At 36.9% G+C, this 25,867-nt stretch overlaps 1 protein-coding gene across 1 annotated transcript; it reads left to right on the top strand.

The window, feature by feature from the left end:
- The first annotated feature begins 15,905 nt into the window (after positions 1-15,905).
- On the top strand, positions 15,906-25,838 carry CUNH3orf49 (chromosome unknown C3orf49 homolog). The gene is given in 8 exon segments (XM_036219670.1): positions 15,906-15,966; positions 15,969-16,029; positions 19,308-19,413; positions 19,416-19,632; positions 22,530-22,654; positions 25,082-25,120; positions 25,122-25,196; positions 25,641-25,838. Coding segments are annotated over 8 exon segments (882 nt in total).
- Positions 25,839-25,867: the final 29 nt, after the last annotated feature.

Raw genomic sequence — 25,867 nt, 5'->3', positions numbered from 1 at the left:
GATGTTCTTACCAAACCCTGAGGCAGGTAGTAATATTATTATTAATCTCTTTGTATAGAAAAGAAAACCAAAGTGTAGAAAAGTCAACTAATTCACCCAAGGTGACATTGCTACTAACTGGAGGAGCTGTGGTTCAAACCTAGGTTTGTCAGACCCCAAAACTTGTGCTTAGAACAGTGATGATATACTACCTCATAAAAAAAAAAAAAAACTAAACTAAAAATAAATAAGCCAATAAGCATAACTATTAAACACGCCTTGCAGTCATTTTGTTGTTTAGACTTATGTTAAAAATCTAATAAATATATGCACGAGATAGCATTTTGCACCTAACTGAAGTTGGAAGCAAATTTAAAATCTGACAATATCAAAGTTTGACAATAATATTCAATAGCCTCCTAACAGATATGTTTTGCCTCTCTATAGTCTGTTTTCCTTATAACAGCTGAAGCAGTCCCTTTAAAGTATAAACAAATATCTCCTTTCTGCAAAACTACCCAATATTTCTTAGATGTGGGAGGTAGACTGACTATCCTCAATTCTTTAGCCTTTCCTATAATCATGTCATTTGCCATATGACTTTGTGGTTTCTTCACGATTAGCAGTATGTATATACCACCCCAGGCATGGACCTGTGACTGGACAACCCACAAATACATGTGCAAGAAACAAATGCTTATTGTTGTGTGCTACTGAGTTTTCAGGTGGTTTGTTATACAGTATTGTTACAGCTATAGGTAAATAATGCCTCACCATACTCAGAATACATCTAAAATCCTAGCTGTTCCTCATAAGGTTTTCTAAAGCCCGCTTCTTTGCCCATGTCCCCCTTGCTCACTCCCCTCAGCCACAGCAATCTCTTGCTGTTTTTCAAATCATCTTAATGTGTTTTGTAAGGTATTTTATATCACTTGATCTTCCCAATAACCTGATGAAATTTTAAGGAACATGATACCATTATCCCATTTTGCTTATGGGAAAACCATAAACCCAAACCCTGCAAAGGAAGCTACAACTATTTAGTGATAACATTGGAGACAGCAATCTTTCCACTAATCTTTGTATTATTTTATGGGTTTTATCTATTTTCCTATTAGGACATTTTAATAGTATGAGAGCAACTATAATCTAAAAGATGGATTTTAAAAATTAAGGTGGGATATTCTATGTCTCTATATACAAATAGATCCAACCATTTAACTAACTGTGCACAGCTTTTGGATCATCAATTTCATCATCAGTGTCTCCCTGACAGTGTATTTCCTCACATCCTTACAAACACTAAGCATTATCAAACTTTATTAACTTTGCCAATCTGTTAGGCAAAATGCTCTTTATTAAACTCAAAACTGTCTATATTCCTTCTGTATTTATTTACAACTTTCAGTGGTTTTTCAGTTTCTAAAGAAGGTCTAATTCACTTAGCAAAGCATGCATTCATTCACTGAACTTTTATTGAGCACCTACAATAATAGGCACTGGGCACATAAAGATCAATAAGACCAGGCACTTGATCTTAAGAAATCCACATTCTAGCTGCGAGACAAATATCTGCACAGTGAATGGTAATACAATGTAATAAGTGATGTGACAGAGCCTATGATGGACATTTGCAGTCTACCACCCAATCATTTCTATTGTCCTTATGGCAGCAGTCCCACTTTTTTGTTTTAGTTCACATTTTTATTTGTGATTCCACCTTTTTCTCCACTGATTTTAGTGGGGCTATGCTCCCAACCAGGGTGAGAGGCAGTGACCCGACTTTAAATCAATCATCCCATTTCATTCCATTTTGACTTAGTGATTGGTGACCCAATCACTTAGTGAACACATGACCCAAGCCAATCCAATCAGATTGAATCTTAGGACTATTGAATGGAATGCTGGGAAATGAACCTGGCCTGGGAGTTGCCGGCAGCCATCTTGCAGTCAGGCGGAGAGAGCCCACCTGAGAATGTAACTATATAGAGAAACACAGGGAGAAACACAGCCCTTCTCACATTATTTGAATCATGAATTGAGCTGCATCTAAAGTAACGTTAGATGTATTTTCTTGAAGATTTCGGATTTTAAATAAGTCCTTTTTTGGCTTATGTCTGGAAAAATGCTAACTAATTTACAAAGGGATAGAAGCTACCCCTGGCTGTGTGATGGCAAACTCGAGAAATGAAAGCCTCATTTAAATTAAAATTTGAAAGGCAAAGAAGGTCAGATAATCCAAGCTAAGGAGACAGTGTATTGGAGAAACTGCTTGCCGGAAGGTAAAATTTGAGATGCACAGACACCTTCGGGGATGTAGTTCCACATACCTTTCCTTAACTTACCTTTGGCTAATTCCTGTTGGTACTCTTCCAGGCATACCGACACTTGGTCTTTATGCAATGCCATGTTTTTACACTTCTAGGCATTTACCCGATGCGGTTTCCTCTGATGTAATAACCTTTCCCTTGAGTCCTCTTGAAAGAATGCTAACTCCTGGACAGAGACCCTCCCAAGCTTTCTGTCTGCATTTCTCTTAAGCTATGACTGCTCTTTGGGCCAACCTCTATCTAGCCCAGATCACCATTATAATAACATAAGTAACACTGATACAATACTGACTGAATACCAGGCATTGTTCTAAACAGTTTATGTATTTAATACTGCCTATGAGATAACTGTCGTTCATATCCCCATTTTATAGATTAAAAAAAAAAAAAGTGGAACAGAGAGAAAGTCATTTTTCCAAAGTGATACTTACAAAACCAGGATCTGAACCCAGACAGTTTGGCTCCAGAGTCACTGCTCCTAACTACTAGTGCATACTACTCTCATGAAACACCACCATTGGTCATTTAGTTATCTGTCATTTCTACCAGTTTCCGAATCTCAATGCCAGAAGTCAATTCAGGTTCCCCTTCATAAGACCCTTTGCTCTTAAGAACTTTATTACTCATAGAACAGCAAGCAGCATGAGGTTCATGTTCATATTGCTTCCCCTTGCTCTCAGGTCCCATGGGAGTACACAGAGGCGCCCAGGTGAATGCTGTGCATACAGTGGGTTTGCAACTTATTTGAGGAGCCCAGAGTTAGGAAACTCAAAACTTCTAAAATGAGCAGTAAGCCTGCCTGAACTTTACCTCAGAGGGAATGCATAGTAAACAGAACTTCCTAACTTGGCTCACAGGCTCTGCAGGCTCTGCCTCCCACCTTTTTACAGTCTAATCTTTTACTGCACTTCCTCTTAATCTCCTGACACTTTGGCCTCTTCTTGGTCTGTCTCTTCACTCCACCCCTTCTTGCCATAGGGCCTTTGCACATGGTCTTCCCTTTATCTCGAGTTCTCCTCTTGCTCTCTTTGTCTATTTAATTCTTATTTATTTTGAAGATTGCTTCCTGTGTAGCTCTTCCTCGAGGAATGTTAAATGTCTCCTTTAGGAACATTCCCAGACCTTTGGGCCTGTCTTTCATTGGTCTTATTACATTTACAATACTCGTTTGAGTATTCACCTGAATATATCTCCCTATGAACCAGTAAACACCATGAGAGCCCTAGTGCCTTACCCTATATCTGAGGAGGGTCTCAATAGACATCTGTAAAATAAATGTGTCTTTCTGTTCTCAAGGTTTTTTAGAGTGTCTCAATGCATATATGCTAAGTAATATAAAGAAAAAAATATAGAGTGCGTTCTAAATAATATAAATAAGGGAAAGGATGATAGTTTCATTTTAGAACCCTTTGTGGAACCAAATAATGGTGTGTACTGTTTGCCTATATACTTACTTCCCACTGATGCGTGGATCAACAAGAGAGTACAAATGGATGGATTATGGGATTCGCATTAATGATAACAGGATCTCCAATCAGAAAAACATGAGGTGAGGCAGGCACAGTGATTCTGGCAACACTTATGTGTTCAGAAGCATTTTCCAGAAGAGGGCTGACATTTTCAATGATAAAATTTGGAAAAGCTCAGACAACTAAGAGGAAACACAAATCTTTACTTTTTTTTTTTATCAGAATTTTTCCAATGCTTCCCAACTTCTTTCACATTTTAAAAACCATAAAGGAAATGTACAATAAGTACTTACAGTTCCTTTTTTATTAAAAATCATAAAACCAGCTGAGTAGGTTTAGTAGGATCACCAAGAAATGTGAAGGGTCCGAGTACTTACCCTATTTTCAACTAACAAGTTAGCCTGCCCCAGTTTCACAGATTCTGGCAGAACACACAAGCCTCCTTAGTCACAGACCATGAGAGTTAATTTTATGTTAAACACAAACTCAGCCTGACTGGACCACTAGGTGCCCAGATATTTGGCCAAACATTATTGTGGATGTGTCTGTGAGCATGTAGCTCAGTGAAATTAACATTTGAATCAGGGCTCTCAAACTCAGGCAGAATGCTAAGGACTGAACTGTGTTCACCCCAAAATTTATATGTTGAAATTCTAACCTCCAATGTAATTGTATATAAAGATAGGATTTTTAGGAGGTAATTAAGGTTAGATGGGGATATAGGGGTGGAACCCATATCTGATAGGACTGTGGCCTTATAAAAAGAGGCAGATCTCTCTCTCTTCCGGTCCTTATCCCTGTCCCTGTCTCTCCTCCCTCTCCCTTTCCCTTTTCTTTTTCCTTTTCCCTTTTTCCTTTTCTCCTCGCTTCTCTGCCACATGAGGACACAGTGAAAAGGCCAGGAAGAGAGCCTTCACCAGACCCTGACCATGCTGACACCTTGACCTCAGACTTGCAGTCTCCAGATCTGTGAGAGAATCAATGTTTATTGTTTAAGCCACCAAGTATTTGGTACTTGGTTATGGCAGCCGAAGCTGACATAGGACTTTATTACTCTTGGCACAATAGTACAAGTTTCATGTTCACATAGATTACCCCTCCACTATGGGAACAACATAGAAGGGACCTGGTGAATGCCAGTCATGCATTGGTCTTGCATCATGTTTGAGAAACCTTGAGCTTAAGGAATTCTAATATTTTTAAATAAGCCACATAAGCCTGCCTCATCTTTGCCCTGGGGGGAGAAAATAGTTTTATTTTAGTATATGGTAAACAAACCATCCTTGAACAGATAGTCCAGAACACAGGCAGCCAGTGCCTCTACTCACAGGATGCAGAGGAATGCAAGAGACTTGAGGAGAACTGTCTCCCAGATAGGGTTGGTCTTTTTCTCTCTGCGTGTCTCTTTGTGTGTGTGTGTGTGTGTGTGTGTGTGTGTGTGTGTGTGTGTCTGTCTCTGTCTCTGTCTCTGTCTCTGTCTCTGTCTTCTCTCTCTCTCTCTCTCTTTCTATCTCTAACTTGTTTAGAAATATATGGCCAATGCTTAGTGTCCATTCCCTGTTTCATCTAACTCAACTCTACAGGCAGAAAGCTACTTCCCGAGAGCACATGCACTTCTGCCTAGATGGCAGCTTGACCTGCACACAGGGTAAGCCAGAGTGCCAGAATGTTCATATCACAGGAAGCAGCCCTCAACTGATGCCCAATAGAGACCTGGGGGTTAAACACCTCAGACTCCTCACCCACCGTTCAGCGTGGGGGACACGAGAATTTGGGGTGTGTGTCTACACTGGTATCTGAGGCCCTGGTGGGACTAAGCTCCAGTTGCCCTCAGTGTTCACATGCTTGGTAACACACTCTTTATTGGCTGCCATCCATTCATTGTCTCATTTTCTCATCCCCCTACAGGTGTTTCTTGGGATCGGCTCCCAAATAAATTGCTTGTACTTCTCTTGGGTTCTACTTTCAGGAGACTACAAACTAAGATGATACAATATAACCATTTTTTTTCAAAGTACAACAAAACATAAAGAATATACGTAAAGAAGCAATGGCTATTCACAGCAACGAGAATCAGGCAGCTATCTTTGGTTAACACTGAAGTTTGGAAAGGTCTCTGGCCCTGCTCACTTCTCTGGTCTCATCTCTACATTCTCCCCTCTTCCCACTCTCTGTTTCAATTATCCTAACCTTTTTTCCACTTCCCTAGTCTGTCTCTGGATAATTATATAAATTGTTTCTAAAATACGTTTTGGATACCAAAATTCTATCCATTTTTCAGTTGCCTCTTAGATAGCACTTCTTTCAGAAAGCCTGCCCTGACATGCCCAGGCTGTGTTAGATACTCCATCTCGGTGTTTCCATGTCACCCCATCATGACATTTTGCATTGTATTACATAATTTCCTTTCATTTGTGTGACTTCCTAGGGAACCACAAACTCTAACTGCAAGGAATGTGTTATTTTGAACACTAAATGTCAGCATCTATTACATATTTATTGAATAAATAACAAATAATATAAATAACCATTTATAGACACTTTCACATGAAATTTTTCATTAAATACTCACAACAGCTCTGCAGCAAGGGGTATTATTATTAACACTTCCATGTTGCACATAAGAAAAATAAGGTATAGAAAGGCCAAATGGACTTAAATTATACAGCTAATCAATGGCAGAGCCAGGATTTGAGCCTCAGACTTGCCGAATTCAAATTGCATATTCTTAAATGATAAAGATGAGTTCATGATTCAGAGTGAAGTTCTCTGGGCTAAAAATTGAGAAAAGCAAAAGTCCTCGGAATTTCAAATTTTGGGAATGCTCTTACCAAACTATTAGCAATACCTCTGGGGAGGAAAGAAAGGGACCACATCAGGAATGGACTTTTGAATCAAGCAGACCTTGACCTAGATCCTAGTTCTGCCTTTTACTGGCCATGTGACCATTTAGGCAAGCAATTCTTCTTCTCTGAAGCTAGAAGTCAGCTGTTGCTTGATGAGAAGCCTTTTTGGCTGAACTAGGTTGGGGAGAAGATCACTGTATTTAAGAGATAAGCGATTTAGATTATTGGTCATTATCTTAATAAAGATTTGCCATTCACTATCATGTAGGATTTCTTTTTACATCAATTTATTCTAAGTTTTAATAGACATAATTCATAAAATGGAGGTAAAAATAGTTTCCTACATGACATTATTCCATACAACTTCTGTCTAACCCTGCAGTGTCAGAAAATTACTCAATGCCTTAACTTAAATCACAGTGCATTCGGAGACGAGAGTCATTATACACCCTACTACTAGGTTGGCCTACTTTGATTCTATTTTTTTCCTCTTTTTTCCCTCTCTTTTATTTATTCATGTTCCCCCCTTGAATTTCATCTGGGCCTTTATGGTGAAGATTTCAGCTAAGGTGGACTAAATCTAGACTCTCAAAACTTTTTTGGAAAAAGCAAAAATTAAGACAGTGCCCTGAATTCAGGTCCTATTCCTCTCCATTCTCAAGTGAAAACTTTGTTCTAAAGTTAGTTGGTAAAGCCATTATGGAGTGCTGAGGTAGGCCTGGATTTTTATATAATTGTTTTTTTGCAATGAACAAAACATAATATGATAATGGCCATTCACTGTAAGAATGTGTGTGTATATATGTGTGTCTGTGCGTGTATATGCTTTTAGACAATGATAAATAAGGGCTTCGCACCTGTTTGTTCTATCCCACTCCAGACTCCCAGCTTAATAGGAAGTGTGATGTATCCAGGAAGAGGAATGAAGCAAATACAATCAGTACCCTACCCATACCCCTTCATATTTTACCATTTCAGTGCACATAGACCTAACTTCCATTTGCCAACACCTATACCTTTTTGCCAGATGATATCCCCTAGCACTGAAATGATAGAGAATTAATGCTGTTTTCTTTTTTTTCCTCCCCTCAATCAAAGGATCTTTCTTGACTCTGAGTTATTTCAAAGAATCTTTTTCTAAAGATGGTTGCTAACCTCTATCTAGTTATAAATATTTTCATCATCCTCTTTTCTGAATCAATAAATGTGTGCTCTAGGTTGCAACACAACCTTTTTGTTTAGGAAATGATCGGAAAATTTCTGAACCATGAAATTTGCAAATGAAAAATTTTAATTTCTATTTATTGATTCCTCTCTGGAACAGCATTTTAAAGTCTTAGGATTTTTTTTTTTTCTCCATAGTTGAAATTTGCATTCTATTAGGGATATATGCACATGTTGGGGTGGGGAGTTGTGGTCATTTAGCAAAGTATGATGCATGGGGTTGTATAAAACATGGCTCCACTTCAAAGATATGTACTTTCTAATCTCCAGAACCTCTAAATATGTTACATTATATGGCAAAAAAAGAACCTTGCAAGTGTAATTAAGTTAGAGATCTTGAGATAGGGAGATTATCCTGAATTATCTGGATGAATCCAGTGTAATCACAGAGGTCCTTAAAAGTGGAAGAGGGAAGCAGAAGATAATCAGAAGGAAAAATAAAGAATGATCAGAAAGATAGAAATATTTTGGCTTTTAACATGAAAGAAGGAAGTGACTAGCCAAGGAATGTGGGTGGCCGTAGGTCATAAACTTATGTTTTCTTAAATCACCACCAAGTTTGTGGGCATTTGTTACAGGCATTTAATAGATATTTGTCAAATGAAAAGTGAATAAATAAATGAATGAAATTATTCTTTTTTGCTAACTGAAGTAGATCAATTACATACTGACTTATTTATCAAGACCTTATAATTTTGCATTTTAAAATTTGCACTACATGTCATTTTTTGGTTCGGATTTTTTATTCAGTTCTATAGGTTGAGCCATGTTAAGAGTGGCTTCTGCATTTGATGGGTGCCTCATTGCCATTGCGTTAAAGAATGAGTTAATTTTAGGTTTTCTTCAGTATGTTTTTATGAGCTGAGAAATTTGGGAATACTTAGTTTTCCACTAAAGATGTATTCCGAAAAAGAGCTTAATACCCAAACATGTAATAATCTCTAGGAAAGAACAGTAAATTTCAGAGCATATCAACCCATCCACCAAACTGTTATTTAAATAAGTAGAGTTGACATTTTATAATGCATTTCCTGTCAGAATAGTTCCATAGTAAACTCTTTTTTTTTAAAATTAAATCAACAAGTCGAAATAGAAAGGATCAAAATTACGGTAGGCCCATAGAATAATGAAGATTGGGAGGCTGAACCTTTGTACTCAAGGACAAGAGAAGATTCAAAACATCTAGTTGAACTTCTTTAATGGAGATAGTAAAATAATGCCCAATAACTGTGTATAGGATACCAAGGAGTAATGGGGACTGTGGTGAAACCGAAAGCTTGTTCTTATCTAATGGGGACAGCCCATATGGGAATGTGGGCTGAGTAGTCAGATCTTATTTTTTGTGAGGATCCTAAAATAGAAATGTTTTTGTCCAATATTCAAAATATCTTGTACACTGAATACATCTGAGAGTCTCTAGTTCGTGACCCCAGGTTTAAGATAAAAATCTGCACCCAAATGCACAAAAAAGAAAAATAGAAAAATTAAACTGAAATAAAATCTTTCTTAGATTTCTTTATATTTTTACTTTAGTGAATGTTCCACATGCTGAGTTCATGTGATCAATTCACCTGTTATTTCAATTGCAAGGAAACAAATGCATATGTAAAACTGAAGCAGGAGATTCTAGCAGAGTATTCCATACCTTAAGAAATATTCTGTCTACACCGTTTCTAGGACTGTAGAATGGCCTTATCCAATATGTAATCTGAAACTTTCTACTAACCAAATTCTAAAAAGTTTTTTTAAAAGATAAAGTTAATTTTAGTATTATACTTTAACCCAATATATTCAAAATATGATCATTCCAACATGTAATCGACATTTTTTAAATGTTATAAGATAGTTTATGTTGTTTTATTCATATGAAATCTTCTAAATTCAGTATGTATTTTACACTTACAATAGATCCCAATACAGACTAGCCACTTCAAGTGGTTAATGACTGTAAGTGGTTACCATATTGGGCAGCACAGCTATAGAAGCTCAGTACTGTTTTTGTAAATATTATTATTTCTTTTTATTGGAAATCTCAAATTTAATTATGCCTAAATTTGAGTGCTTTTTCTGTTTTAAGATACTCATTCATCATTTATTCTTAGGATATTGAACATACTTTACAACTTTACATGACTTTTTGTTGACGATTATTACTGTTTGGCTTTCATCCAACTCCAAAAGTGATTAATTCCAAAGCGAATGGCTAAATTCATCAATTGAGTTGTTTTATGAAGTCAATTCATGCAACAGTAAGGAAAAAAATCACTTAAACCAATATCTTGGTATTATGCATTCAAAATTTGGGTAATTATTTTTTTTAATTCTTGAGTTTGATTTTTTAGTTTAATGTAATACATGCTCATCTTTTAAAAATCAAATAATATAAAATACATAAAGTAAAATGTTTTAATTGCCTACTTATTCCTCCTCACCTCTGCTGCTTTACTAACATTCCACTTCCAATCTCCCAAAATAACCAATGTTAAATATTTGGCATCTTCTCTTCCAGAACTTTCTATGCCTGTTTGCATTTGAATGTAGATAGATTATTTTTTTTTAAAGACTCTTCTTGTGTTCACAGTTTTAGGACATCCCATCTCTATTCCACAGTACACCATGGATTACTTTTTTCCTGCACACCAGAACATACAGCTCTGCCTCCTTATAAGGGCTCTAATGTCCATAGTAGGTCTGTAGGCCCATTCATTTAATTCTGTGTTGATACACATGTAAGTTGCCTCTAGTTTTTGCTATTACAAATAAACCTACATATATGCTTATGTCACTATGTGAGTATTTCCATAGAATAGGTTCCCAAAAGTGGAACCTTGGCTCTGAGACTGAAAATTTCAAATGCTGGTAGATATTACCAAACTCCCCTTCAAAGAACTTGCACCAGATAACACGCAGATCAAGTGCATCTGAGAGGACGCTTTGATTGAAATGTAGATTTTCCAATGTAGCATAGCCCAGTGTACTTGAAAACTTCTAAGACCAACTTTAGTAAGTGATACCTTACTAAAGAAAGTGAAAGCAAATCAAGTAGTTATTCCAAGGCTACATGATATGAGTCCAAAGTTAAAGATACCAACCTGGAGCAGCAACTAACACAAAAAGCAAATGAAAAAAGAGCATCATTTACTTGGAAGCCTCTTGCCTCTTCAGAGACATTCACTCCAGTCCTTGAGTTTTGCTGACTTCTAGGGAGTGTCCTCCGCATGTTCAGGCATCTTCTTCAGAGAAACATTCTATTTCTAGGTGCCTTGTATTTACTTCCTCATGACACAATATTTGCTAAGTGATTTGTAAAGTGACACCTTCTTCTCTCAAAGGACAAAAGATCCAAGAAGGAGATTTGCTTGAGCAAGGAGAAAAGTTTCCAATTCATATTCCTCTCCATGCAAAGGCCTCTCAAATCCTGGTAAATCTGGGGTGGCCAGAATTTGTGAGGAATCATCAGGAAATGGTCAGCTCGCTAGATTCATTCATTTTCAAAAAGATTCCATCTTTAAATGATTTCAGGTCACTAAGGCACATTGTAATGCTCTGTTCTGTGTGTTTATCGCTTTAAATCTTGGAATAAGACCCAGAATCTCTGCTTCCCCAGTTTGCACAGAGGGCTTAAGTTGCTAGGTAAGGTTAGGATGCAACCAGAGAGAGATAAGATACAAAATCAATTTAATAATTGGTCAAAAGCCAATAGCATGCAAATTAACACATTTAAGTTAAAATTTGAGGGGGAAATCAGCTTTAGGACTACTGATGGGAAAGACCTCACTTGCCAAACGCTGAATGCTAAATATATATAAAAAGATCTTTGGGGGCAGCAAACCAGTGATTCACAGGCTAAATATGATCTGCAGGCCACAATCTTAAGTGCATAAGGCTTCTTAAAAATATGAAATTCAATAAGATTTGATTGGTCCAGTACCCTACAGTTTACCACTATTCCAACCCCTTCCTATTATACCCCACAGCTTCTCACATTTACCTGCCTGGGTCCTGCAGGCATTTATGTTTGCAATCTCTGACTTAGAATTTTCAATCAATTTCTATCTCAAAAAGAGTCAACTGTTGTTATGGTTACCTAAATAGGATGATGCTATCTCAGAAGTGTTCAGGAGAAGGATAATGTTGAAAACTGGGGAGATTGTTTTTTGACCAGACTTTGCCCTGTTCTGGCTTTTTGACTTTTCAGAGGGACATTTACAAATGTCCAGGGAATGATCGTATGAGTGTGACTCGAACACAACCAATGAAGAATGGTTGAAAAGAAAAAGAGACCTATGGAGGACTCTTGAATTGGTGCCTTTCTCTCTAGCATCCTTACCTCCTACTTAGGTAAAGCTCTACAAAGTCACACTTGAAAGACTGCAACGACCTAACTTCTCAGTCTAGTATCTTCTTCACCCTATTCACCACGCTTCAACCCAGTTCATTTCAGTATTATACCTCCTAAATGTTTCCTGAATCTGTATGTGTCTTTCTCACTCTGCTCCTAACCACCATCATTTAGAGCCTGGACCAACTGCCTATCTCATGACTTTTCACCAACCTATATTTTTTCCTCTCCATTGCATTTGCCAGGCTGCACAAAGCAATCTTTTTAAAACACAAGCATAATGTTGCTTTTCCCTTGTCACCTATGTTTCCATGACATTTCTGCCTCAAACATGGTCCTAGTTTCCACCCACCTCAGAAACTTTGCTATGATAGTTTCCCATCTTTGAAATACTTCTTCTCCCAGATCTTAACCATGGTTTGCCAACTTTTCAACATGAAATTTCTCAACTTAATTGTCACTTCTTGATCACTGACAGAAGCACCCACTTCTACTTGCTTCATACTATGTTTTCCTGGTTTTCTCATAGCATTCTTTATCGGTACCTGAAACGCTTTATCTATTTGTTATCATGGTAGGTGTCTAGCTCCTCCACTACAGTATAATTCCTGGGCAGGGATTCTAGTTGTTTTGTTCAAGGCATAATCCCCGTTGCACAGAGCAAATATATATTAACTAGCTCTGTAAAAATCTTTATCAAATTCGTAGAGACAGAAATGCAGGTTGGTGGCTTCCAGGGGCTGAAGGTAGGTTGCAGCTGGAGTGGAGAAAAATGAGGAGTTATTGTTTAATGAGTACAGAAGTTTAGTTATGCAACATGAAAGAAATTCAGAAGATGAATGATGATATTGGCACAACTGTGGGAATATACTTAATGACACTTACCTGTGTATTTACCAAGGTTAAAATGCTAAATTTTGTATTATAGTATATATATACACACATATATTACCACTATTAAAAATTTTTAATAATTTTCAAAAGCCCTAATAACTTTCTATTGCTCTGAAGATTGAAACCAAGATTAATTTGTTCTGTAGGATCCAGCATGTCTGCCCAGCCTATCAGTCAATCCAACTCATCACAACCCTCCAGCTCTTTGCTACAGCCACCCTGCCTATTTAATACATTTTCTAGGGTATCATACTCCTTCTACCACAGGACTTTGATGGATGCTAATTCATCTTCCTGGGATGGACAGATCTTCACAGGGCTGACTCTTTTTCCTTGTTCAGATCTCAAGCCCTGTGACTCACCAGGCAGAACTGTCTGCCCTGACCTGTTATCTAAAGTTGTCCTTCACTGTCCTATCACCTTTTTTAATGTTCATCACAGCAGTTACAATAGCCAAATTTAAATTGTTTTCTTATTTGTTATCAATCTCCCCCACAGCATTTTAAGTTATCTTAATTCAGATATACTGTGTGTGTTGTTCCCTACAATATCCTGTCCAGAGTAACATGAGCATCCACTAGGCATTCAAATAGTTGACAAGTAACTGAATGAATAAGGCATCTCTGGAAGGTAGCCGTTACTATTTCTATTTCACAAATGAGAAAATGGAGTTTATAGCTATGCTACCTTGAAGAAGCCCGCTCTGATCTGATCTTGGAAGCTAAGCAGGGTCGGGCCTGGTTAGTACTTGAATGAGAGATCACCTAGGAAGACCAGGTACTGTAGGTGTAAAAAATAAAAAAACAAGGGATTGTAAGCTGACCAGGTCCTTGCAATCTGTGAGGTCAACCAAGGGTTGCCTTGCCAGAAAAGAAAAGAAAAGAAAAGAAAAGAAAAGAAAAGAGAAGAGAAGAGAAGAGAAGAGAAGAGAAGAGAAGAGAAGAGAAGAGAAGAGAAAAAAGAAAAGAAAAGAAAAGAAAAAAGAAAAGAAAAGAAAAAAGAAAATGAAAGTCCAGACAGGTTTTATTACCTGCTCAGGGACCCATAGCTTGTAAGGGGCAGAGCTAAAAATTTGAAATAGATTTAACTCGAGCCAATGTGTGTTGGTGCCCTCGCTCTTCTTTCTATTCTTCTCCTGTGTTCCACTCTCACAAGCTCCATCATCTCCTTCAGTACTCCTTGAAGAACATGTGCATGCTGTCACAGAAGTCAAAGCAGCATGTGTTTGTTTCATCCTGTTACACACACACACACACACACACACACACACACACACACATAGAGGCATACACATATGCAAATACAAAATAGCTCTTTTCCTGATATAGAATTAACCTCATGCATTCAGATATTTGACAAAATACAACAGAATTAAGACAGCTATTCCAAAAATCAAATGAAAACAAGTGGGCTGTGGTTAAAGAAAACGTTCGCTCGTTTATTAATTCATTCGAACACCTATTATTTATTGTGCTTCGGGAATTCCAACAGCTGATTTAAAACAGACCAGGTAGAAAGACACATCCTTTTGGCTAAAGTACATCAGGTATGCTGTATTTCAGTGGTCCCCAAAGGACCACCTGCACCCACTCTGCTATGGCTTGGGTGCTATTAATATCCCTATTTTATAGATGAGAAAACAAGCACAGATAGGTTAAATAAACTGATGAAGGCAACAAAGCTGAGCTGGAACAGGAATCCAGGTGTAATTCCCAAAACCACTCTCTTAACGCCTCAATGTTGTATATTTCATTCTTGACCATTTTAAAACTCTCCCCCCCACCCCACCCCTACTGGAACATACAAAACCCTTGCTACTCAAAGTGTGGTCTGTGGATCAGCATTATTAGCAACACCTGGGAGCTGGTTTAGAAATGCAAATTCTTGGATTCCACTCCAGACCTACTGTATGGAAATCTCCATTTTAATGAGACCCCCAGGTAATTTGTGTGCATATAAAAGTTTGAGAAGCAGTCTCCAGATTAATGAGAAGTACAAACACTTAAAGCAGAGTAATTATTGTATCTCTCAACAATTTTCTAGAGTTTTTCTTATCATTCAGTTATTTCGCACTGAAAAACTCCAGAAAAGCACCAGCATGATGGGAATAAATCTTAGTGTCTGCTGCCACCTTGTGGTAGGAAGTTTCAATCTAACCAGAACTTGCTCTTTTCTATGAAATGAACGGGGAAATGTTAGAAGAGAAGGGTGGATCAGGTACGCAGCCTCTCGACTGTTTCCAGCCCTGCGCTTTGAGAGACCACTACAGAATTGCAAGATATGATAAAACAGCCCTTGGGCCAAATAACGACTGTTTTTTTCATGTTTGGGTCCAGGACAGAGAGTATCATCAACTCTAGTTGTGAGAACTAATAAAAGCTGGAATCACTGGTATATTGCTCTAGGTTCCTTCCTCTTTGGAATTCAGCATGCATATCTGAATGTGATAATCAATTAGTATATAAATATTTTATTACCAACCCAAATGTGGCGGTGGTTAGATAATCCAGTCACCTTTTCTGCAGTTGCCTTGCCCAGGAATCTACAACACATATTCCACAAAGTGAAAGGGAATTTCCCACCACTCTGCCAAATGCATTATGGGTGACTTGTGTGAAGTGGTAAACAGGGCCAGTGCCACAAATCATGTCTCCAACACCTGGAAGGGAATAAAAAAGAAATTCCAAATATTTCCTAGATACTCTATCCTAAAGGGCCCAGAAGTTAAAAGTGCCTCAGTCACTGGATAATTGTGTTTCAAAGTTTGCGAGCTCAAGAACTAAAGAAATCCAAATAGTTACTACAGGTGAAGGTGACAGCAATGGACCACCCTCAACTATATCTACAAGAGCCCTTTAAAGTGGCTTAAGGAAGAGTTGGCCATATCGAAGGTTTCAGCAACTCAGAAGGAAAAATGGCTCATTCAAAAGGAAAGGGATTGAAAGGTAGGTAATTGGGACATATTTTCTTGTCCATTGAGTGGGATTCTTTGGATTTTGCATTAAATAATATTAACTGTGATGTTAGAAAATGTAGCATCTCTTTTTAAGCATTGCATTTAGAAATGAAGGCTATGTATGGGTTAGAGCGAGAGGGCACCACATTTATATATTGGATCAAGAAGCCTAGTGCTACAAGAGAAGCCTCATTTCATGATCAGAAAAAATCTTAAATATAATAAGGAAAACCTTTCCCTTCCACCTGAATTTGAGTTCTAATGCGGCATACAACACCAAAATAAAAAGCTCTGATACTAATTTCGGTATCTCAGAATTTTAAACATTGCACATCCCATGCAGATACTATAATGGAAATTCAGTATTACATCTTTCCAGATGAGTTCATGATCAATGCTTTTGTTTCTTTTCCCAGAAATTTTGGCTGCTGAAATAGGTACTGATTGTATTTCACCTATGTGCATACTCATTAATATAACTTTAAAACTGTATTATAACTAATAATTCTTGCCAGTGGGAAAACCATAAACACAGGTATGAAATATTCTAAACATATAATACATTTTAATTTGTAAAGTCAGTGAGATGATTTATTTTCTAATTTCTTTTGACTTCTTTCTAACCAGGTTCATTAGCAATAGCTCAGTCACGTAGAACTGAGATATTTTCATGAGGCCTGAAGCATCAAAGACCAAACTTTTGAACTTTAATGGACAAAATAAAAATTTGCAGACTTCCACTTTCAATAAGAAATAGGGGTTAAAAGTTAAAGCAATATAACCAAATAAATTCACTACCAACCAAGAAATTTAAAAACTTGAGTTCTTTTCATAACAGAAATTGCTACAGTTCTGTTCCTAGGCTCTGAAGCAAAATCGCCTGTTAATTGGTATAGATTGGAGATGGGATGTGGGGATGAGAATATAAAACATTCTAGATTCAGAGACTGCTTAGAGCTGGCCTTTTACCTGAAGGGTTGCCTTTGGGGTTCTCGAACCTCCTAAATGAGCATGTGCATGCGTGCACGTGTGTGTATGTGTGTGTGTGTGTGTGTTTAAGGTAGTAGAAAGTGATGGCTTTATTAAAAGATTCTCAGAGGTGTCTATGGGATATTAATTCTAGCCCATAAATGACCTTTGGGCAACTTAGAAAATGAAATTCTGGACACTTTACTGCCATTTTATTATGGTAACTATATACAACTAAAATGGCTAATTACGAATAGTACCTGTAGAAGTTGTGTTTTGTTCAACCAGTAGAACTCTATGTCTTTGGTCCCAAAAGGGAGACTGCTAGCCCTAAAGGTCTCCCTTCTTTTGATTTCTAGCTTGTGCTGCCTCCTTGCCTCTTCCATTTTTCCCACACAGACCTAATCCACGTGATAATAAAAGCTATCATTTATTGAATGTTTTATTAGATTCCAAGCTCATGTTATTTAATTTTCTCTGTACATTTTTGAGAATGGTATACTTATTAGCAGATATGAAAACTGAAGCTTATAGATGTTAGACAATGTGCCCAAGATCACACAGCTAGGAAGTGTGGTGCTGGGTTGAACCAAGACCATTTAACTCCAGTGCCTGGAATCTTACTGAACTATTCCCCATGCGTAACTACAGAGAAGATGAATAATTTATGCCCAGTTTAGAAAAGTGTTTTCCTGGAGGATGGTATAGGTGCTAATGGTGGTACTTGAGACATTTTACATAGCATATGCAGAACTTTTCGTTAATGGTTATGAATTTATTTACATCTATATTTGAAATACATATTACATGTATAATACATGTAATATAGAACCTGGGTTTTCACTCAAAGAAATGAAGATTTATGTTTATATAAATACCTATACACAAATGTTTATAGCAGATTTATAATAGCCCCAAATTTCTTCCAATGAGTGAATGGTTAGACAAAATATGGTACATCTACATCATGAAATATTACTCAGAAATGAAAGGGAACAAACTACTGACACACACAACGACGTGGATGAATCTCTATGGAATTATGCCGAGTGAAGAAAGTAAATTTCAAAATGTTATACATTGTATGATTCCATTTATATAACATTCTTAAAAGGACATAAGTTATACAGATGGAGGACAGCTTGGTGGTTACCAGGTGTTAAGGAAAATGTGAGGTGAGTAGGAACTAGGTGTGGCTATAAATCACAAAGGATCATTGTTGTGATGAACATGTTCTGTATCTTGACAGTATTAATGTCAATATCCTGGTTGTAATAACATATTATGGTTTTGCAGGAGGTTACATCAAGGAAAACCAGATAAAGAGTACACAGAGAATCTCTCTGCATTATTTCTCACAACTGTATATGAAACTACAATTACCTTGAAATAAAAAGTTTAATTTTTTAAAACCCCTGGAATTTAGGGATATTATTGCTTTGGATGAGACTAACAAAAAAATTAATTTAGGAAGAATATTAGGTAAACAATGTTGTTATGGAATGAGTGATGTTTACTCTAGCACAGAGAATAACAATACAGACTTTAGGATCAGATTGTCTGGGCATAAGTTATTTAATCTTTCCAAGTTTTAATTTATCTTTAAAATAGGGAAGATAGCATGAAAGTTAAATTATATAATATACATTAAAAAGCAGAATATTTAGCACATAGAAAGCTATTAAAAATTTTATCTGTTTTATCTATTTTTATTACTAAAATAATGAAGATGGTATATGACTATTTTGAATTTTTGAACTAGGTGCTTAGACTTATTCTCTCTAAAAGAGTGTTCTGTGTATATGCAGCATTTATGGGACCTTGGAGACTATATCTTTACTGACTATGCTAGCAGACTCATTTCTCATTGTGATAGCCTTAGAACCATCAAATCCAGCAAGAAATATCTCAAACTACCATTGAAACAAAATCACCAATTTGCCAATATGAGGTTATATATTCTAACAGTCACAGACTGGGATTAAAATCTGCATTCTATGTTTGGTCAACTAATTTAACCTCTCTATGTCTCAAATTATACATTAATAATATGAAGATAATATAATCTACCTGCTATAAGAATTAAATGAGATAGTGACCAGAATGTGCTTAGTACAGTTTGGTGACAAAACACCAAGTAGTTACTTTGGCTTTATTTTTCTGTGATTTGATTCTCTGTCTTTAATTTCATTTTTTGGAATTGTATAATTTGTTCACTTTTCTCTTTTTGATTTTAATTATTTCAATTATTATTAACTTTTCGGTTTCCTTAACACAAATTATTTTTATTTTGTTTAGATGGCATAGAGCTGTGTCTACCAACTTAGTAAAACAAAATGTATTGGTCCCAAAAGAGGAATACTCCAGTGATAGTGACATGGAATTTTGTGAAAGCCAGCAAAATAAAAAAAAAAAAGTGTGATGAAGAAAGTGAAGACTGTTTTGGGGAAGACGTTGCCATACAAGTACAGAAGCAAACCAGCAAGTGTCAGTGGAGCGGGCTTCCCTACCTATAAGGAAACCAGCCTTTCAAACACAAAGAGCCTTCTTCCTAGAGTCCTCAAGAAGCTTCCATCGCCCAAGCTGTTTATCAAACCAAGAATGGGAAAGCTCTCGGAGCATGGTAATCAAAGGCAACGTATTGTTAAGCCTCAACGCCAACAGGACTAATGAAATTAGAATGGATTTTATTTCTACCCAAAGTATGGCATCTCCTGGGAGTTTGTCTGAAATGCAGACTCTCAGGCTCCACACAGATCTACTGAGCCAGAACCTGTATTTTAGGAAGATCCCTAAGGAAACCAGTATGTACATACATTTTGAAAAGTTCTGAATTAGATTGCTGGTAAGGTAACTCCCAGTCCAACTGATCAGTGGTTTAATCAGTTTAAAGCCCTTTTAATTTAAATATATGCATTCATAAGCATATAATAGTATATATACATATTTTAGAAAATCAAATTAAAATGTTTTTTTGTTTTGTTTTGTTTCTGGAGAAAGTAGTGATGTAGCCTCTCAAATGGTTACTTCCAACTATACAGGGTGTGGTAAGAATTCTATGAATAAAATTTATGATTAGTAAGTCATAAAGGACATTCTATTTTATTATATCTACTTCCCATGTATCTCATGGAAGAATCAACATTTGAAATTGTTAACTTTAAGTCTTTTTTGCCATGTAGCAATACTGTTTTGGGGTGGGGGGGCGTCCTGTGACTGATGACTAATAATACCACTAATATTTGCATTCTCCTCTGCAGCTTTCTAAAATTAATAGACCTTATTATTTTAGAGCAGTTTTAGCTTTACTGGAAAAATTGAGCAGAAACACAGACTTAGTTTCCATATACCCCCTCTCCTTACCCCAGCCTCATAACTGATGAGCCAATATTGATATATTATTGTTAATTAAAGTCCACAGTTTACATCAGGGTTCGTTTTTTGCCTTGCAGTATGGGTTTGAAAAACCCATCATGTACCTACCATTACGGAATAGCTTCACTGTCCTAAGTGGCCTCTGTAGCTTTTTAACATTCTTTATAGTACAGCATTGGCATGTAGAGATTCCTTATGTATATGTAGAGAATCTACACATAAACTCACATTTCACACAGTGGTAAGGCTGCAAATCTGGTGGGTACTTTTTTCTAGAAAAACAAAAACAAAAACAAAAAACTGATGGCTTCCAACTGAGTGAACACCCTTTCAAACAAACTCTGTCTTCTTGAAAAAGCAGTCACTAATACAAGCGTCCAAGCATCGAGCAATCCTGGTACGGATTGACCTGCCTATTTCTATACTGATGGAGCTGGAGTTGGAGAGTCCAACAGGAAAAGGAGAACCAAATTCCTTCTCCTCATCTCTGTACATTGGCTTATTTTCTTCTTAGTGGAAATAACAAATCTCTAGACTAAGATTTCTTCAGAAAACACGCCCATGCTTCAGGCTGCAACTCAAGTATTATGACCCTGTCTCAGCTGTGGCCCACAGTTGCTCTTCCCTGCTGACTCTCATAACACTTTTCAGCAAATATTTGCTAAATACTTATTATATGTCAGCTACATTATTAGCGATAGAGTAGCAGATAGAACAGACATGGTCCCTGCCCCCACAGAGTTCCAGTATAGAGAAACATTCCAACATTATACAGTCGATTACATCTGATGCAAAGTAGAAGTACAGGGAGCTATTAGGGAAACACATCATACATGCTAACTTTAGGGGAGGGGTCTCCAGAAAGGCCTTCCTGAGGAAGGGAAGACTCGGTTGAGATCTGAAGAACAGCTAGAGTCAAATAAGGAAAGAATGGGGGAAGGACAGTTTCCCAGGAAAAGGGTATAGCATATTCAAGTCTCAGTATCAAGAGAGCACCAGGTATAATTAAGAAATGAAAGTAATCTAGCCAAGATTGAGGTAGCAAGGGTGTTGAAAGTCCTGTTAAGAATTTTTAACTTTTCCTAAGGGTGATGAGATCCATCGAATACTTGCAAGCTGGGGATTTATATAAATTCTGATTTGCATCTTTAAAATGTATCTCAGGCTGCAGAGTGGAGACTGGTTTGGAGGAGGGCAGGAGTAGATCCACGAGGAACAACAAATATGCTCTTTAATTGAGGCAAAGGATGATATTAGCTCAAAGGATGAAAGTGTATACCCCATTCCCAGAGAAGTCCTTATCAACAGACTTCAAGCAAGACAAGATGATTTTCGGTGCTGCTCACCATGTGAAAACACTGAAACAGCAAACTGCAAACACTTTTTCCTCAATGTCCCTGTCGATCCCTTTGACTATATCAATGAAAAATCTAATTTCTTGCATTTTCTCAAAAAAAAAAAAATAAAAAAATAAAAAGCAGAGTAACCTCAAGTTTAGTGCTTTCTGAAGGCAATAATATGATTTTGTTTTTACCATGGTAATTTTAATGTCTATTTATACTAGTTTTTGATTTATGATAGCATTTTAAGGTTTTATTTATAAATATGTTTATTGTGTTAGGAATTGAATGATATAAAGAAAAATATTAAAGAGTCTAGAATTCACATGGTTCTTGGAATATGGGAAAAACTATTAAGTTGGCATACGAATTCCTGAGCCATGAGCCACATTGTTGAAGGGTAGATTTAAACTTTGCTTCAACCAATGGCAAATATTCAAGGGATCATCTTACACGTTAGAGAGTTGCTTTTTTTTTTTTTTTTTTTTTTTTAAATTACACAGCAGTTAAAGAGAAAAGCAACAGAGGGCAAAACTGAAATCTCAAAGACAAGGAGGTAACCATCTTGCCAATACTGGTTGGTGACCACTGAGACCACAACCCCAAGAAGAGGCAAATGTGTGCAAGAGAAAGTATAAGATACAGAAAAGTAAATCTTTTTCTTCTTCTTCTTTTTTTAATCCCAAGGAGAAAAGCTACTGAGGCAGAATAGGATGCTGCCTTTTCAGAACAATTCCTATTACAAAAAATATGTTTATCACTGTAATCATTATAGGTTCCTTTTCCTCCCCTCTCTCACTTTAAGCGTCTATACAACTTGATGTTGTAGAAGCAGAAACAGAGGAGATAATCCAAGGAAATATACTCCTCCGGGCCAGGAGAACCACCAAGCGTTTATCTGTGACATCCCTTCCTTCAGGACTGCAGAAGGTAAAATGCTAAAACATACTCACCTCTAATGACATATATACTCAATGTTTAAGGATGTTGTAAAAGCCATGTTCTCTCCTAACACAAGTTCTCCCATGAGAAAGCCTTTAAAATCAGCTCCAAGAATTTAGGGGACAGAAAGCAGGCTTACCAGGTCTGATTCCTCTAGTCTGAGCTCAAACTGTTCAGTTTCCAATATGATCTGAGCTACAGTGGAGGCCTGAACTATTATTATTATTATTTTAAATATAACAAACATTTACTTAAAGCCAACTACGTTCTAGGCCCTGTTGTAAGTGCTTTAAAAATATTAACTTATCATACACCTAAAACTAATATAATTTTAAATGGCAAGTGTAATTGAAAAAATGTTCAATTATAATTATTAAAAATATCGATTTATCAGATAATCCTTACAACTGCCCTATAAGGTAGGTAGCAATGCTGTTCTTATTTTAGAGATGGCATTGAGAAGTTAACTAATTTGCCCAGAAGTGGCAGGGCCAGGCTTCAAACCCAGGAAGACCTGACTCTAGAGTCTGTACTCTTAATTACTATGCTAAGTACTAATTGTACCATCGAATATGGTAGCCAAAAGCTACAAGGGACTATTTAATTAAAATTAAATAAAATTAAAAGTTCAGTTTTTTTCATTGCACTAGCTACCACATATGGCTAGTGATTGTTGTATTGGACAGCACAGAAAAAGAATATTTCCTTTTTCACAGTAAGTTCTATTAAACAGCACTGCCTAAGGCATCACTGTCAGAGTACAGTTTTAAATTTTAAATTTTGCTTCTGTGTTAGATTCTTGTTTATTGTATTCCTATTATCTTCTGGGCAATTTCTAGGTCTGGGGCTACAAAGGTGATCCAATGGACATGGTCCTGTTTTGTGGAATTTATAGTTTAATAGAGGAAATAGACATTAAACCATGGCACTGCAGAATAGTGAGGGAAGAATAACCTTTGGAATAAGTAGCACTGGGACAAGTGGACATCCATATGGGGAAAAGATAAAATATGATCCCTATCTCACATCATATATTAAGCTTAATTCCTGTTGGGTTATAGATCTATATGGGAAAAGTAAACTTAAGGACAATAAGAATATCTTCATGACTTCACTATAGAGAAAGACTTCCTAGAACACAGACAGTATAGACCGTACAGGAAAAGATGGCTACATTTGGCTGTATTAAAATTAAGAATTTCTGTTAATCAAAAACATTAAATCAAATGTCAACTGGCTATAGAAGGGTTTTGTTTAGGTCTCAGAATGTTCTCAAAAATATGTTTTAATTACATTCCCACATTTAAAAATTAGAATTATTTCAAATAAAAATCTGTATCTTTAGCTTTTAAAAAATAGGAAGATTTGGAATGCTAAGCCCCCAATTCCTCACGGCTACACAGAGGCTGCCCACTTTGCTTGAGGTACATTCTCTCCAGTTCACACCAGCACCAGTTGGCTGCTTTACAAAACCTGCCTGGCCCCTCTAGGCATTTAACTTTATATTAGTGGTATTCAACAAACTGAGAAATAACTTAGTATGGTAGGTGCTTAGTAGGAAAAATTACTGAGTTTTATGAGAGAGAAAAGAGAGGAGTCCAACTATAAATGAATTAGAGATGGTTCTGCAAGTGACATTTGAGCCTGGGCACGCTGGCAGGGCAGAGTGGTGGTTCAGCAGATTCATTTGTCAACTCTCTCAACAGGCAAAGGGTAGGACCCAAATGGTGTCTCATATCCTACTCTAAGTAGGTCTCACAATAAATAGTCTTAATGCTACTTAAGAAGAAGGGGAAGAAAGAATGAACCTAGTAACAACAAAAAGGACACAATGGCCAGGAGCTATGACCTAGGAATGATTTCCAATAACAATGCTTTTAGGACAGATACCTATAACAGCACACTGAGGATGAGAGGAAAAGTATCAGGTGTGTGACAAAAAGAACACAGAGCTTTCTTTTTATGTTTACAGACATATCTGCCATGAAAACAAGGCAACTCACAAAAAAATAAAAATGAAAAAGACCATATTAACAACTGGATCCAGTGATAATGAGCTTTCTGGGGCACTGGTCCACAACGGCCCCACTCACTGTGCTCAGCAGCTGCAGAGACAATTTCTTCTCCTTCCCTTTACGAATGACCTGCTTTTTCCCTGACACTGTATATTCTTTCAAAACCAGACAATCTCATTTCTCTGCACCCTATAGATCTCTTCAAATAGAGCTCTGGGCACAAAGGAGATACATGGGGCATGGAGAATAATATGAATACGGTCACCAACTCAACATTGTTATGTAGCAAATGTTCACTTTATAAGAGACTACCCAAAGGGTGAGAATTCTTATTTAAGCATTGTCACAGAATTCATGTGGGTACTTTCTAATCTGGTGTGTTTTTGCATTTTTATGATAGGTTCCGTATTCCTCAAAAAAGAGACCATACCTCCCAGCACTTAAAAAAAAAGAAACATGGCATGGAAAATATCCTCCGAAAATCAGATTTGACAGTAGGAAAGCTTCAAATGCAGGTAGTGGACAAAGGCTTTTAACTTTTGTATTTCAGAAGCAGCAGGCCAGGTTTAACTGAATGCAGTCTTGCAAGACAGCACAGATGTGGGACGAAATTAATGATTCCCATTAGGAAATAAGGTTAGTGGGGGGCATTTTGAGAGTAACTAAAGGATCGCTAAGGGCACCAAGGATGATGGTGTATGCCTAATAAATATTAAGTGAATTCAATTAAAATGAAGGCATACACAGAGGCTTCTTTTACAAAATGAGATTATATTTACCGCTGTGTGGTAAATATGTTTTCAAGCTCTGTTGCTATGACTTGAATTAGAATAATACTTTGGGACTTGCAAAATGTCCACCAATTCCTGAACTCATCTCTCAGAAAAGGCAACTGATCCTTTGGTTTTGACAAGGCTTTCCGAAACATGGCTTCATTTCTTTGTATCCATCTGTCATAGGTAGATGACCTCATGGAAACAGTGACTGATAAGTCCATGAAGTTACTGGCCCAAAGACATGCTGAGCTTCAACAGTGTGAGTTTCTAGGAGAGGAAATTCTTCAGTCTTTTAAGCAGTTCCAGAGGATTTCCAAGAGAACCATGAGAAAGTATAAATTGAAAAATGTGTGTTTCCCATGTACCTGCTGCTGCTTCTGATTTTGTTCCTGACTGCATAAAAGTTATCT

Source organism: Rousettus aegyptiacus, unplaced genomic scaffold, assembly GCF_014176215.1.
Source record: "Rousettus aegyptiacus isolate mRouAeg1 unplaced genomic scaffold, mRouAeg1.p scaffold_m13_p_4, whole genome shotgun sequence".
Lineage (NCBI taxonomy): Eukaryota > Metazoa > Chordata > Mammalia > Chiroptera > Pteropodidae > Rousettus > Rousettus aegyptiacus.
The sequence above is the reverse complement of the archived record's forward strand: the minus strand, read 5'-3'. Positions and strand labels throughout refer to the sequence as shown.